The sequence below is a fragment of the Oncorhynchus clarkii genome, chromosome 5 (genome assembly GCF_045791955.1).
Source record: "Oncorhynchus clarkii lewisi isolate Uvic-CL-2024 chromosome 5, UVic_Ocla_1.0, whole genome shotgun sequence".
Lineage (NCBI taxonomy): Eukaryota > Metazoa > Chordata > Actinopteri > Salmoniformes > Salmonidae > Oncorhynchus > Oncorhynchus clarkii.
Window position 1 is genome coordinate 82,962,490 of NC_092151.1, and position 16,038 is coordinate 82,978,527.

Here is a 16,038-nt window from a genome sequence, read left to right on the forward strand (position 1 = left end):
GAAGGAACTGATCGTGGATTTCAGGAAACAGCAGAGGGAGCACGCTCCTATCCACATCGATAGGGCCGCAGTGGAGAAAGTGAAAAGCTTCCAGTTCCTTTGCGTACACATGACTGACAATCTGAAATGGTCCACCCACACAGACAGTGTGGTGAAGAAGGTGCAACAGTGCCTCTTCAACCTCAGGAGGCTGAAGAAATTCGGCTTGGCCCCTAAGACCTTCACAAACTTTTACATCAGCACAGTTGAGAGCATCCTGTTGTGCTGTATTACCGCCTGGTATGGGCAACTGCACTGCCTGCAACCCCAGGGCTCTCCAGGGGATGGTGCGGTCTGCCCAATGCATCATCGGAGGCACACTGCCTACACTCCAGGACACCTACAGCACCCGATGTCACAGGAAGGCCAAAAAGATCATAAAGAACATCAACCACCCGAGCCACGGCCTGTTCACCCTGCTACCAACCAGAAGGCGAGGTTGGTACAGGTGCATCAAAGCTGGGACCGAGAGTCTGAAAAACATCTTCTATCTCAAGGCCATCAGACTGTTAAAAATGAAATAGCCATCACTAGCTGGCTACCACCCGGTTACTCACCCTGCACCTTAGTCATGGAATCACTGGTCACTTGTCACTTCAATAATGTTTACATACTTCTTTACTTATTTCATATGTATATACTGTATACTATTCTATTGTATTTTAGTCAATGCCACTCCGACATTGCTCGTCTTAATATTTATCTGTTTCTGAATTCCATTCTTTTACTTTTAGATTTGTTTGTATTGTTGTGAATTGTTAGATACTACTGCACTGTTGGAGCTACGGACACAAGCATTTCTCTACACCCACAATAACATCTCCTAAATATGTGTATGCGACCAATAACATGTGATTTGGTTTGAATTCAGCCCAGTCACGGACCAGGATGTCTTGCTCCCAGGCAGACTAAATAACTTTTTTGCCCGCTTTGAGGACAATACAGTGCCACTGACACGGCCTGCAACGAAAACATGCGGTCTCTCCTTCACTGCAGCCGAGGTGAGTAAGACATTTAAACGTGTTAACCCTCGCAAGGCTGCAGGCCCAGACGGCATCCCCAGCCGCGCCCTCAGAGCATGCGCAGACCAGCTGGCCGGTGTGTTTACGGACATATTCAATCAATCCCTATACCAGTCTGCTGTTCCCACATGCTTCAAGAGGGCCACCATTGTTCCTGTTCCCAAGAAAGCTAAGGTAACTGAGCTAAACGACTACCGCCCCGTAGCACTCACATCCGTCATCATGAAGTGCTTTGAGAGACTAGTCAAGGACCATATCATCTCCACCCTACCTGACACCCTAGACCCACTCCAATTTACTTACCGCCCAAATAGGTCCACAGACGATGCAATCTCAACCACACTGCACACTGCCCTAACCCATCTGGACAAGAGGAATACCTATGTGAGAATGCTGTTCATCGACTACAGCTCGGCATTCAACACCATAGTACCCTCCAAGCTCGTCATCAAGCTCGAGACCCTGGGTCTCGACCCCGCCCTGTGCAACTGGGTACTGGACTTCCTGACGGGCCGCCCCCAGGTGGTGAGGGTAGGCAACAATATCTCCTCCCCGCTGATCCTCAACACTGGGGCCCCACAAGGGTGCGTTCTGAGCCCTCTCCTGTACTCCCTGTTCACCCACGACTGCGTGGCCACGCACGCCTCCAACTCAATCATCAAGTTTGCGGACGACACAACAGTGGTAGGCTTGATTACCAACAACGACGAGACGGCCTACAGGGAGGAGGTGAGGGCCCTCGGAGTGTGGTGTCAGGAAAATAACCTCACACTCAACGTCAACAAAACTAAGGAGATGATTGTGGACTTCAGGAAACAGCAGAGGGAACACCCCCCTATCCACATCGATGGAACAGTAGTGGAGAGGGTAGCAAGTTTTAAGTTCCTCGGCATACACATCACAGACAAACTGAATTGGTCCACTCACACAGACAGCATCGTGAAGAAGGCGCAGCAGCGCCTCTTCAACCTCAGGAGGCTGAAGAAATTCGGCTTGTCACCAAAAGCACTCACAAACTTCTACAGATGCACAATCGAGAGCATCCTGGCGGGCTGTATCACCGCCTGGTATGGCAACTGCACCGCCCTCAACCGTAGAACCCTTTCCCCATAGGGTTCTACATGGAACCCAATAGAGTTCTACCTGGAACCAAAAAGGGTTCTCCTTTGGGGACAGCTGAAGAATCCTTCTGAAACCTTTTGTTCTAAGAATGTGTATTTATGTGCAGTTTAGCTTACATGCCTGAAGCCTAGAACAAAAGTTATGGAAGTGAATGTGCAATTTTCAGTTGGGTGGACTGCAACTAGGAAAAAAACTGCCATAGCCTGTAGTAAAGCAAAAGCATTTATATCTTCAGAGATTCTCAAAAATCATCTCTGAAGCTATAGGACTGCAGACTGTCACAAATGTTTACTTTTAATTACCTAGCAAATTCGATGACTTGGAGGTGAAATAGTCTATCGCATTCCTTTCTTCTATTTTTTTATCGGTATTTCATCACCTGCCTAATAAAAACCTCAAATGGCCCTGCTCCTGCAAAAGTTAATCGGGCTGGATAAGCTGAAGTGGACTGGCCCATGTACCATTAGCCTGAGCTCATAGTAACATGATTCTGCCGGACTCGGGAAGAGCTCGACCCTCATGAAGCGTACATATCGGCAAAAATAGAATGTCATCATGGAGAAAAAGCAAATGACTCGCAGCTGTTTTTACCAAAATAGCCTGGAATCACTAGTTATTACTTCCCTTTTAGGGGGATTCTAAGAAGGCTACAATGTTGTTTGTTTTATTGCTTTAATAGTCACTGAGATTGTATTTTGTTATCAATGCAAAATAGCCTACTTTGTTGCATAACCTATACAGATGAGATCAAGGAACCAAGCGAGTTGGTGGTAAAATACAGTTTCATTGTCTCTTCCAAGGATCCGCCCTTTTGTGAAGAAAAACTGCCATTGTGCTACGCTCCAAGTGTTGTGTCTCAGTAGGGTCAAACCCTTTCACTTATGAACGCTTCCCGGTTATATCAGCAGATCTATCACCATGGCTTCTGAAGCAGTGGCTGTGTTGCTGCTGGTCTTCTTATCAGGATCTACCTTTGGGATAAAGCTGGAAGGAAATGGATACACAGACGTTCTGATTGCTATTAACCCAGTGGTACCTGAGAACCCACTGCTCATCGAGAGAATCAAGGTAAAGATTTTAACCCAACAGTTAGAGACAATTTGCTTCCATGTTACTTATTTTAGGTATACATATACAGCAGGGTTCCCCAACTGGTGGTTTTATTTGGCCTCACAAAGTTTTCTGATCAAAAAATACAATGAAGTAATTATACAATAAATAAATCATTGTTTCACATAAGACTGAGAAGAAAAAAAAATCTGAAAATGAAATCAGCTCCAAATGATTTTATTTGAAGAAATCTGTTCCCAAGTATTCACACTCATAATATAGAAACAATTGTGATCGTATACAAATGTAATCAAGGTTCGAAATTATTATGTTTTCGCCAAACATTATATCTGTTTAGGCTTCTTGCGGTCAATTTGCAGTCTACAATTTTTTTGTAATTATGTTGCGGCCCCCCCAATCATCCGCTCAAGAAACAATTGTCCCACGGCTGAATCTAGTAGATGATTCCTGGTATACAGCATTCACCTTTTACTCACAAGTGCTTCAGTATGTTTGGATAAGTGATTCGGCTATAGATAAACCAAGAAGAAACACATTTGTTGTCAAATATTGTTCAATATACGTATATAATTTGTCTTTCAGGAAATGGTGAGCAATGCGTCATTCGTTCTCTTTACAGCCACTGAAGACAAATTCTACTTTGAAGAGATAACAATACTAGTGCCACCAAACTGGTCTCAAGGAGACTATGGAAGAACAAAGACTGAAACCTATGAAAAAGTATGAATGTTATTGTTATAACCGACTGCAACAGATGAAGCTTAGTGGCAATATTATTCAGACAGCATAGCATTTAAATGCTAAAAGGCTTTGTTCTCTATTTTAGGCCAAAATAATCATTAATGAGGAAAATCGTGCATATGGAGATCAACCTTACACCCTGCAGTATGGTCAATGTGGATCTGAGAGCCGGTACATTCATTTGACCACTAAATTCATCTTAGATGATGAACTCATTAAACTGTATGGACCCAGAGGTAAGTAATTTAAACACATAACAATTATGATTCTTTAAAATCATAAATAAATCATGAATAAATAAACAAGACTGAGTTTACAGTAGGCTCACAAGCTTATGAAATTGTTAAGGAATTGAATGACTTGTCTCTTAGGTAAAGTCCTTGTGCATGAATGGGCTCACCTGAGATGGGGAGTTTATGATGAATTTGATGACGGTCAGCCATTCTACAAGGGTGCACACAGTGATATTCAGGCAACTAGGTAACCTTGTCTCTTAAACTCTTTCCCACTGTCCAGTCCTACACAGTGACAGTATAACTAATATCAGATCATGTACGACATTTGAAGAAACTGTACAGTTTTATTTTTACTTTTGTAAGAACCAGTTTCACATTCATTGTGCATTCTCAACATTCTCTTACTATTTTCTAATTTCACAGATGTTCCCTAGAGCTTGATGGTAAAATTGTCAACAGAATTAACCACACAAATTGCACACACATTGACCCGAACAACAAGATATATACACAGGACTGTGTGTTCTTAGCAGACAGCGAACAATGGGAGAATACTGCATCTTTAATGTCCTATCCAAGTTTACATAAGGTAAGTTATGATGATAAAGACAGTCTTAGAAACAAAGGTGCAATATAAGAACATAAAAGCGTTATTTCGACTGCCCTACATGGAATCCATGTAGAATCCTCTGGGGAAGGAATTTTTTCTAAGAGTGTATGCTGTCTTTCTCAAATGCATCATTCTCAGTTGTGACAAACTTTTGTTTATGTGCACACTCAAGGTTACAACATTCTGCTCCAATAAAACACACAACAGTGAGGCCCCTAATGCACAGAACAGGATGTGTGACAACAGAGATGTGATGGACGTTATTTTCACAAGCTCAGTGGATGCCAAAGCCAATGTCCAGCCTCTGAAAGGACCACATCCAGCATCTAGGTTCACTGTGATGCAGAGGGGACAGAGAGTTGTCTGTCTGGTCCTTGATGTTTCAGGAAGCATGCGTGTAAGTTACTGCTATATCAGTATAATTGTCTAGGGTAGCACAACTTAAAGCATTTATAATGGATTAGTAAATTGTTAATTCATCATTTATGAATCATTACTCAGTTCTTAAGGTATTTAATATAGGTCCTTATAAACCATTTACTAATCATTAAGTAACTATTTTTACGTGGCCTCATATAAAATGTGGCTATTTATACTTTATAAATATTTTAAATGATTTGAGTGACCAGCGTAATTTATCACAAAAAAATGGACATGCCATTGTTAGACATTTGTCGGGTTCACCTAGGGTCATGATAATGGCTGTACCAAAATGTTTGATGAATTAGAATAATTGATTATGCTTATGTTTTATTAATAGAAGGGGAGGGGTTATAAAGACCACTCCCTCGTTACATTTAAAGGGTTCTAGACTACAGATTAACAATATGTATATTAATTATATAGTTTTAGAATTGTTCCACAGTTGTTTGCTCTTTCTCTTTCTCTCTCTCTCTCTTATAATGAAGACCCCTCTTAGAAATGTGTGACAAACAGAACTCTGCAGGGGAGTGGGGGAGATAAGAGAGTAGTCAGACATTCCACAATAAATCAACTTTGGGGAGGGGACATTTATTACCTAGCTTTTAGATAACACTGAAACTCTATGTTTCTATAGCTATGGACGCATGGGCTTGGTCTCCGGAGTAGAAGGTAATGACGTAGTCAGTGAAATCACTAAGACTGGTCTTCGGTTTAATAAAACAACTTGAGACCATTTGTTTGATGCAGAACTTACTCGGAAACATGCGTGCTATGTTCCTGATTGTCAACTTCTGTCTGCAATTGCATTAATAAATGATTTAATTAAATATATTTTCATAATGCTAATTTCACCAATAAGCCAATGATGATTGACAAGGACGAAAGGAACGAACCCTAACACATTCCAGCAGTACCTGATGAAATATATACTGTATATTACACACGTCACTCAAAACATTAAGAAAGTATAAATAGCCCACACTTTAGATATGGTCACGCAAAAACACAACTAAGGATTAGTAAATGGTTTATAAGGACCTATATCAAACATCTTATTAAATCATTATTAAATACTTTGAAGGTTGTTTATAAATATGTGAATAACTAGGTTAATAACATTTACAAATGTGTGAGTAATGATTACTAAATGATTAATAATATATGTAATAATCCATTATAGATGCTTTTTTATGTGGAGTTATTATAAATTGTTACCGTGTCTAGTTTTCATTTCAATATTATAAATATTATTTCTAGTAGTTACTGTTATTAAGGGTATGTACCCAGCCCTTCAGCATATGTCAGTGTTATCAATACATTCAAGTTTGTCTAACCTCAGACGGTTCTAATGTTTACTTTTAAGGGCTCAAGAATATTGCAACAGCAACAAGCAGCATCTCTGTTCCTGACAACTATAGTAGAAGATAATTCATATGTTGGGATTGTAACATTCACAAATGATGCCACAACTTTGAAACCTTTAACTGTAATCCATGGTGAAGAATCAAGAACGCAACTTGTGAGATATTTGCCAAGTGAAGCTAATGGAGGCACTGACATTTGTAAAGGACTTAAAAAAGGTTTTGAGGTAAATATACTACCACATATTTTTTAAACCACCATGCAGTCTTTGGAATTGTATTTTTAAATCATCACTGTGTGTTTATTTAATGAAAATAACTCCAAAAGACATCTGTAATTATTTACTTTTCTTTGGCCTCTGATCAAGTGAGTGTTAGAAAACAAATGTGAAGATATTTACATACACAGCACTGATTGGCTGATAGGGTGGTCCAGACCCCACCTTACCCAGTTGAACATTCATTGGTCTATTGTAGTCAGATTACATTGTGACGTCCTGAAGTGGGGCAAAAGTTACATCTCGCCTGAACTGGCTGAAATTCCAGCAATTTATTTTTCAAACAGCATTTACTCAAAAAGGGCATTATTATAATTTTATTTCGACCTCATAGTTTGGAAATAACATTTTAAAAAATACAAGAAATCACCTTTTTAACTGCACTGCCCCTTGAAGATGTAATGCAAGTGTAGCCTACATGGGTCAGGTTGTTATGTTTGTTTACATCTTTTTATGTTTTCAAAAAAAAAATCTATGTTGATTTTCAGGAGTTACGCAAAGACAATGGCAATACAATGGGAGATGAAATCATCCTTTTAACTGATGGGGAATCAGAATTAGATTGTGCATCTGAGGTTAAAGAAAGTGGTGCCATTGTAAATACAATTGCCTTTGGACCAACTGCAAACAAGGAGTTGAAAATTATGTCAGAAATATCAGGTAAGGTTTAATCAAAGGACCATCATATTAAGAATATTTAACTCGCGGACGTTACATTGTCTTAGCTTTTAAAGGGACGATCCACTCAAATTATATTTAGGATTTTTCATTAGTCCACTGTTAATACTGTACAGTACCAAAATATGTTGCATGTCAGCGGTCAAGTTTTCAAGATATTGGACTTTCAAGAAGCAAAGTGTCACAGGCTGTAACGGCCGCTGATGGAAGAAGGTGAGGACCAAGATGCAGCGTGGTGAATGTTCATCATTATTTTAATAAACTGAACACTAAATACAACAAGGAACAAAAGAAACAACCGAAACAGCTCCGTCAGGTGCAAATCACACTAAACAGAAAATAACTACCCACAACCCATAGTGGGAAAACAGGCTGCCTAAGTATGGTTCTCAATCAGAGACAACGATAACCAGCTGCCTCTGATTGGAAACCATACCAGGCCTAAACATAGAAACACAACACCTAGACATACAACATAGACTACCCACCCACATCACACCCTGACCAAACTAAAAATAGAAACATACAAAGCAATCTACGGTCAGGGCGTGACACAGGCAACATCATCACGATGAAGCAAAAAGCATATTTTGGGACTGTATCAGCAGTAAATTTCCCCTTTAAGGCAGATGAGACAGTCACATTTTTCTTGCATACTCTTTTCAAGTCATTGTCAATTATCTTCATTCTGCTTGTTCTTTTTTATGTTTCAGGTGGGAAATATTTCTATGCATCTGATAATCTGGATACAACTGAACTTGTGAATGTCTTTGCTTCACTTACCACAACCAACGGCGATTTGACACATCAGACAATCTTGGTGAGATAGAAGTCATTGTAAATGCTTATGAATGTTTATAAATGCTTTATACATTATTGTGTTTGTTACTACTTCTAAATAATTGTAATGCTTATAAAAAAACTTATAGATGGTAATAAATGCTTACAAATAATTAAAAATGTTATTATTAGCTTGTAGATTTGAAGTAATACCAAACAGTCTAGCAATATTTTTTTTAATTAGATATTTTTATTTTCACCTTTTCCTTAACAGCTTGATAGTTCTGGAATGAAAGGAAATGGAATTCTCAACGGGACTGTGTCTGTTGATCACACAGTTGGGAATAAAACCACCTTTTTGGTGCTCCATGAAAGTCAGTCCCCAGAGGATATTGAAATAAAAAGCCCATCTGGACAAATCTACGATTTTATTGATTTTCAACATTCTGCTATTTCCAAAACGCACTCCTTCGTTATGCAAGGGACAGCTGAGGTATTGTTTTCCATGTCCTGTTGGTGAATATGTAAAGTGTTTTTGTTACTTTAATTGTATCATACTATCAATAATGATAAAGTGCCATATGCAGAGCCTTGTAAAAATATGAGTGTTGTTTTAAACCTATGCATTACTCTTGTGAATGTGATTAAGAACTAATGAACTACTCAACCCTTTCTGACTCATTTGAACAATTTCCTTATTGTTTATTTCTAGACTGGAGATTGGACATATACCATAAAAAATACACTGTCAGATCAGTATATAACAATAACAATAACAAGTTGTGCTGTCAGTGATGCCATACCTCCAGTCACGGTCAAGGCTCACATAAGCCAACAGTCCATTGATGGCAGCAAACCTATGTTGGTGTATGCAGAGGTCAACCAGAAAGGTGTTCCAGTGATTCTGGCAGATGTGATGGCCACACTGAAGTCTGATTCTGGGGACCAATATCAGCTACAACTGCTGGATAATGGAGCAGGTCAGTTAGAACCATAATGGAGAAGGTCCGCTAGAGCCATGATGGAGCAGGTCAGCTAGAGCCATGATGGAGCAGGTCAGCTAGAGCCATGATGGAGCAGGTCAGCTATAGCCATGATGGAGAAGGTCAGCTAGAACCATAATGGAGAAGGTCAGCTAGAGCCATAATGAAGCAGCTCAGCTAGAGCCATGCTGGAGCAGGTCATTTAGAGCCATGCTGGAGCAGGTCATTTAGATCCATGATGGAGCAGGTCAGCTAGAGCCATGATGGAGCAGGTCAGCTAGAGCCATGATGGAGAAGGTCAGCTAGAGACATAATGGAGCAGGTCAGCTAGAGCCATGATTGAGCAGGTCAGCTAGAGCCATGATGAAGCAGGTCAGTTAGAGCCATAATGAAGCAGGTCAGTTAGAGCCATAATGAATCAGGTCTGCTAGAGCCATAATGAAGCAGGTCAGCTAGAACCATAATGAAGTAGGTCAGCTAGAGCAATAATGAAGCAGGTCGGCTAGAGCAACAATGAAGCAGGTCAGCTAGAGCAATAATGGAGCAGGTCAGTTAGAGCCATGATGGAGCAGGTCAGTTAGAGCAATAATGGAGCAGGTCAGTTAGAGCAATAATGGCGCAGGTCAGTCAGAGCAACAATGGAGCAGGTCAGTCAGAGCAATAATGGCGCAGGTCAGTCAGAGCAATAATGGAGCAGGTCAGTCAGAGCAATAATGGCACAGGTCAGTTTGCGACATAATGGAGAAGTAGCAGAATGGTAAAATAGTCTAATTATACACATCTGTGTTCTTTCCAGGTGCTGATGCTTTTAGAAATGATGGGATCTATTCCAGATATTTTACCACTTCTAAAAAGGGAAGATACAACTTGAAAGTGAAAGTGCAGAGAAAAGACAAAGGCAAAAATAATGGACAAGTTAGATTGAAGAGACACAGTGTTGCCCCATATGTACCTGGTTATGTCATCAAAGGTAAATCTCTCAGTCTGCTGTTGTTTATCGGTGACAAGTTGAATGTTTTCACATTTTGAGTCTGTTGCAACGTGATTTCTAATGTTTTCATATTTCAAGTCTGTGAGTGCCGATGTAACATGAATGCGTGTAACTTATTGCCCCATTCCATCTCCTCCAGGAAAAGTAGTGATGAACCCCCCAAAGCCCCCAGTCAGTGAGGATGACCTGCAGGCTGATGTGGGCAGCTTCACCAGGACAGCCATAGGAGAGAGCTTCTCAGTCAGTCTCCCACCTGGTGTCCCCCCTCCAAATTTCCCCCCTAACAAAATCACAGACCTGAATGCAGAGATAGAGGAGGACAAAGTGATGCTCACATGGACTGCACCTGGGGAAGACATGGATCAAGGCACGGGTACAGTACCTAATCTATTTTTAAGTCTATTTGCATAACGTCTAGGGCTGGGCAGGTTTAATCGAATATCCGGACGGACGTTAGTATTCGATTACTTGAGTGAGAGTTATTTTTTTATTTTTCATGTGTAAGCCTGTCTTAACAATGAAAAAGTTTGTCTAAATTAAATTAAATTATCCTTGTGACATTTTTTACCGACAAGGATATACCACAACACATGCCGGGGATAAAGCTTTGGCCCCATAACGCCCACATCAGGACAAATTGGACACATTGCCCTAGGATTAGCTACTTCTGTACTCATTACTCATAGCACTTTGTCCTCCAACAGTCTTTACCATTCGGCCATCAGATTTGCCACCAATGCTCCTTATAGGACACATCACTGCACTCTATACTCCTCTGTAAACTAGTCATCTCTTTATACCCATCGCAAGACCCACTGGTTGATGCTTATTTATAAAACCCTCTTATGCCTCACTCCCCCCTATCTGAGATATCTACTGCAGCCCTCTTCCTCCACATACAACACCGGTTCTGACAGTCACATTCTGTTAAAGGTCCCCAAAGCACACACATCCCTGTGTTGCTCGACTTTTCAGTTCGCTGCAGCTAGCGACTGGAACGAGCTGCAACAAACACTCAAACTGGACAGTGTTATCTCAATCTCTTCATTCAAAGTCTCAATCATGGACGCTCTTACTGACAGTTATAAATGCTTTGCGTGATGCATTGTTGTCTCTACCTTCTTGCCCTTTGCACTGTCGCATGTGCCCAATAATATTTGTACCATGTTTTGTGCTGCTACCATGTTGTGTTGCTGCCATGTTGTTCTGTTGCTACCATGCTGTGTTGTCATGTGTTGCTGCCTTGATATGTTGTTGTCTTAGGTCTCTCTGTATGTAGTGTTGTCTCTCTTGTCGTGATGTGTTTTTTGTCCTATATATATTTATATACAGTGGGGAGAACAAGTATTTGATACACTGATGATTTTGCAGGTTTTCCTACTAACAAATCATGTAGAGGTCTCTATTTTTTTTTATCATAGGTACACTTCAACTGTGAGAGACGGAATCTAAAACAAAAATCCAGAAAATCACATTTTTCAGTAATTAATTTGCATTTTATTGCATGACATAAGTATTTGATACATCAGAAAAGCAGAACTTAATATTTGGTACAGAAACCTTTGTTTGCAATTACAGAGATCATATGTTTCCTGTAGTTCTTGACCAGGTTTGCACACACCGCACCTCCATACAGACCTTCTCCAGATCCTTCAGGTTTCGGGGCTGTCGCTGGGCAATACGGACTTTCAGCTCCCTCCAAAGATTTTCTATTGGGTTCAGGTCTGGAGACTGGCTAGGCCACTCCAGGACCTTGAGATGCTTCTTACAGAGCCACTCCTTAGATGCCCTGGCTGTGTGTTCCGGGTCGTTGTCATGTTGGAAGACGCAGCCACGACCCATCTTCAATGCTCTTACTGAGGGAAGGACGTTGTTTGCCAAGATCTCGCAAACCATGGCCCCGTCCATCATCCCCTCAATACGGTGCATTCATCCTGTCCCCTTTGCAAAAAAGCATCCCCAAAGAATGGTGTTTCCACCTCCATGCTTCACGGTTGGGATGGTGTTCTTGGGGTTGTACTCATCCTTCTTCTTCCTCCATACACGGCGAGTGGAGTTTTTACCAAAAAGCTCTATTTTTGTCTCATCAGACCACATGACCTTCTCCCATTCCTCCTCTGGATCATCCAGATGGTCATTGGCAAACTTCAGACGGGCCTGGACATGCGCTGGCTTGAGCAGGGGGACCTTGCGTGCGCTGCAGGATTTTAATCCATGATGGCGTAGTGGTTTTCTTTGAGACTGTGGTCCCAGCTCTCTTCAGGTCATTGACCAGGTCCTGCTGTGTAGTTTGGGGCTGAGCCCTCACCTTCCTCATGATCATTTATGCCCCATGAGGTGAGATCTTGTATGGAGCCCCAGACCGAGGGTGATTGACCGTCTTGAACTTCTTCCATTTTCTAATAATTGCGCCAACAGTTGTTGCCTTCTCACCAAGCTGCTTGCCTATTGTCCTGTAGCCCATCCCAGCCTTGTGCAGGTCTACAATTTGAACCCTGATGTCATTACACAGCTCTCTGGTCTTGGCCATTGTGGAGAGTTTGGAGTCTGTTTGATTGAGTGTGTGGTTAGGTGTCTTTTATACAGGTAATGAGTTCAAACAGGTGCAGTTAATACAGGTAATGAGTGGAGAACAGGAGGGCTTCTTAAAGAAAAATTAACAGGTCTGTGAGAGACGGAATTCTTACTGGTTGGTAGGTGATCAAATACTTATGTCATGCAATAAAATGCAAATTAATTACTTAAAAATCATACAATGGGATTTTCTGGATTTTTGTTTTAGATTCCGTCTCTCACAGTTGAAGTGTACCTATGATAAAAATTACAGACCTCTACATGCTTTGTAAGTAGGAAAACCTGCAAAATCGTCCGTGTATCAAATACTTGTTCTCCCCACTGTATATCTAGCTTAAACGGACATATTTTTATGGGGATGTTTTTATTATGCTAATTAGATTGCAGCGGGGGCGCCGACATCGAATATTTGGGGTTAATAGTTTTTCTGAACCATAAATAACGGGTTAGCTTGACTCATATCCTTGAGAATGTGTGCCAAATTTCATCACTCTAAGTCAAACAGATCAAGAAATATAAATATGTGCCTGTTGTTGTGACACCATGTGTTCGAACTGAATGGGCTTGCTTTATGTTAAGGCTTGACAGTGTTTGGAACATGTGACAATATGAATAACCATGTCTGATTTATATGCATTCATGTGCTAAGTCACACCCACCTGAATATTTATTGGTCACTAGTGGCCATGTTGTTTGAGAAAATAGTCTGGAAAACATAGGGTTGAGAGACCTTGTTCCATAGATGCTATTTATTTCATCCAGGTCAGATCACAAAATTCGAAATGACGGAAAATCCATTATGGTGGACCTTATGGGGTACATTTGTTCCGGGTAATGAACAGGACCTATGTACTGAATTTTATGACTCCAGATCACACGGGGTGAGAGGTGTGACCTTCACATTTCTGCATTTGAAATCAATTGTTGTAGCGCCACCATATGGCGAATATGCATGGCATTGCATGACAGGGTGTGGCCCTTTACCATCATGCAATGTTGCAACCTTCTAAGCCTTATCTTCTCACGAGATTTAGCATTTTAATTTTGGCATTACGGAAGGCTTTCCTGATATCGGTATGCTATTTTCCATACTTTAAATAGTAATTGCAGGGGCTCACCTTACAGAGTTTCCACAATACCTGACACAGATCAATGCAAAACACTTTTTGTAACATAATCAGTTCTTTCATGGCAAAAAATCTGACTTCTCTTTCACTGTTGATGTTAGCCAAACTACCTCAGAAAAGCATGTCTGCTGCTAATTTTTACTATGTGCATTTGCGCCATTCTGATTGGTCGATAGTGAATAGGATTTTTTTATAAAAACATTTATTTATGTTTTTAAATTTCAACTATACGGATATCTGAAAAAATGTCATGATATTAGTCAAATCATTTCAAATGTCTATCCCTACTAATTATCATCATCATGAACATACTGATCCTGAAATCATTATTTACCATAACACTTTCTAGATGAGATCAGACATTTGCATTGAATAACCATGTGTGAATCTCATGAATATGTGTTATAACCTGAATTTTCCCTTTCCACTTTGTTCTGCTTCATTTCTTTCAGCTGATTCCTATGAGATCAGAGTCAGCATGGACTTGGAAGCCCTGAGAGGAAATTTCAGTGGAGCACATCTAATGAACACCTCCGACATCCGACCACTAGAGGCAGGCTCTACAGAGGAATACTCCTTCCTTTCCAGTTACATCATCAATGCTGAACCCGAGACGGTCATGTTCTTTGCTGTACGTTCTTGTGACAAGGATTCTCTGATGTCTGACATGTCTAATGTTGCTAAAGCCACAACATTTTTACCATTTGTTCCAACTACAACTACGTCTAAGATATCACAATATCCAAGTCCAAACCTAAAGCGGTCCTCTGGATCAAATGTAGTAGCAGTGGTTGTATCAGTCTTTGGTACTGCTGCAGTCATTATTGCTGTGCTAGTTGTAACCAGGATGCAACTCAACAGACCCGGGAACACTCCCAACTTCACAGAGACACAGGTCTCTACAAGCTTTCTGTAACAATTAACAGCACTACTGCATCCATGGGCTTATCAACACTAAAGATAATTGTATAATTAATCTAACATTCCTTTCTGAAAATCAATGGCAACGCGAGCTATTCTCTCTTTGAATTTGAAAGCTATTACCCTTTCCAAAGGGAAGGCAGAATTGTATTTACTGAGAAGACAGAGCAAAATGTGCCATCCATCGAGTAAGACTCAACCATTACTTCCATCATGGTAATCGCCCCAGTCATTTACTGGCTAACAAACTACGCAGTAATGACTTCTGAATCTGAAACAGAGGAATTACTATCAGAACCCAAATGAATCAAAGATTCTCTTTCTTCTCCTTCTACTCCCCCTGAGGTCTATTTCAAATATTGGAATCAATTAGGTTCACTTTTGCAGACAATGCTGTCTGAGTTCTTTATGGAACCCCTGGCCCAGGAAAATCATCAATCGAAGGAAATAACACTAACTTCTCTAAAAGCTACTGATCACTTAATCTCATTATACACGGATGACATTTTACTATACTGCTGTGGAAACAATTAAGAGACCATGGCAAAATTAGCAGTTTCTCTGGTTTTACTATTTATAGGTATGTGTTTGGGTAAAATTAACATTTTCGTTTTTATTCTATAAACTACTGACAACGTTTCTCCCAAATTCCAAATAAAAATATTGTCATTTAGAGCATTTATTTAAAGTAACGAGGAAGATGGATGGTCACAAGCCATCAAACAAAGCAGAGCTGCTTGAATTTCTGCGCCAGGAGTGGAATAAAGTCACCCAACATCAATGTGAAAGACTGGTGGAGAGCATGCCAAGGCACATGAAAGCTGTGATTAAAATCCGGGTTATTCCACCAAATATTGATTTCTGAACTCTTTAAAACATTAGTATTGTGTTGTTAAAAAATGAACCTTAACTTTTTTCTTTGCATTATTCCAGGTCTGACAACACTGACCCTTTTTTGTTTTTTGACCAGTTGTCATTTTCTGCAAATAAATGCTCTAAATGACAATATTTTTATTTGGAATTTGGGAGAAACGTTGTCAGTAGTTTATAGAATGAAACAAAATGTTTGTTTTACCCAAAC

At 40.3% G+C, this 16,038-nt stretch overlaps 1 protein-coding gene across 1 annotated transcript; it reads left to right on the plus strand.

The window, feature by feature from the left end:
- Positions 1-3,101: 3,101 nt before the first annotated feature.
- Positions 3,102-14,952, plus strand: LOC139409781 (calcium-activated chloride channel regulator 1-like). The gene is made up of 14 exons (XM_071155158.1): positions 3,102-3,251; positions 3,837-3,974; positions 4,081-4,231; positions 4,367-4,475; positions 4,655-4,820; positions 5,014-5,238; positions 6,628-6,852; positions 7,392-7,563; positions 8,295-8,401; positions 8,636-8,854; positions 9,074-9,341; positions 10,141-10,314; positions 10,475-10,708; positions 14,489-14,952. Exons 1-14 carry the CDS (start codon positions 3,102-3,104, stop codon positions 14,950-14,952), a joined length of 2,802 nt encoding a protein of 933 aa, XP_071011259.1.
- The last annotated feature ends 1,086 nt before the right edge of the window (positions 14,953-16,038 follow it).

Excerpts from the sequence above, each read along its gene's own strand:
- LOC139409781 (XM_071155158.1), top strand. The coding sequence starts at position 3,102 with ATGGCTTCTGAAGCAGTGGCTGTGTTGCTGCTGGTCTTCTTATCAGGA. Across the intron at positions 7,564-8,294 it reads AATTATGTCAGAAATATCAG|GTGGGAAATATTTCTATGCA; the intron begins GTAAGGTTTAAT and ends TTTATGTTTCAG. Across the intron at positions 10,709-14,488 it reads AGACATGGATCAAGGCACGG|CTGATTCCTATGAGATCAGA; the intron begins GTACAGTACCTA and ends CATTTCTTTCAG.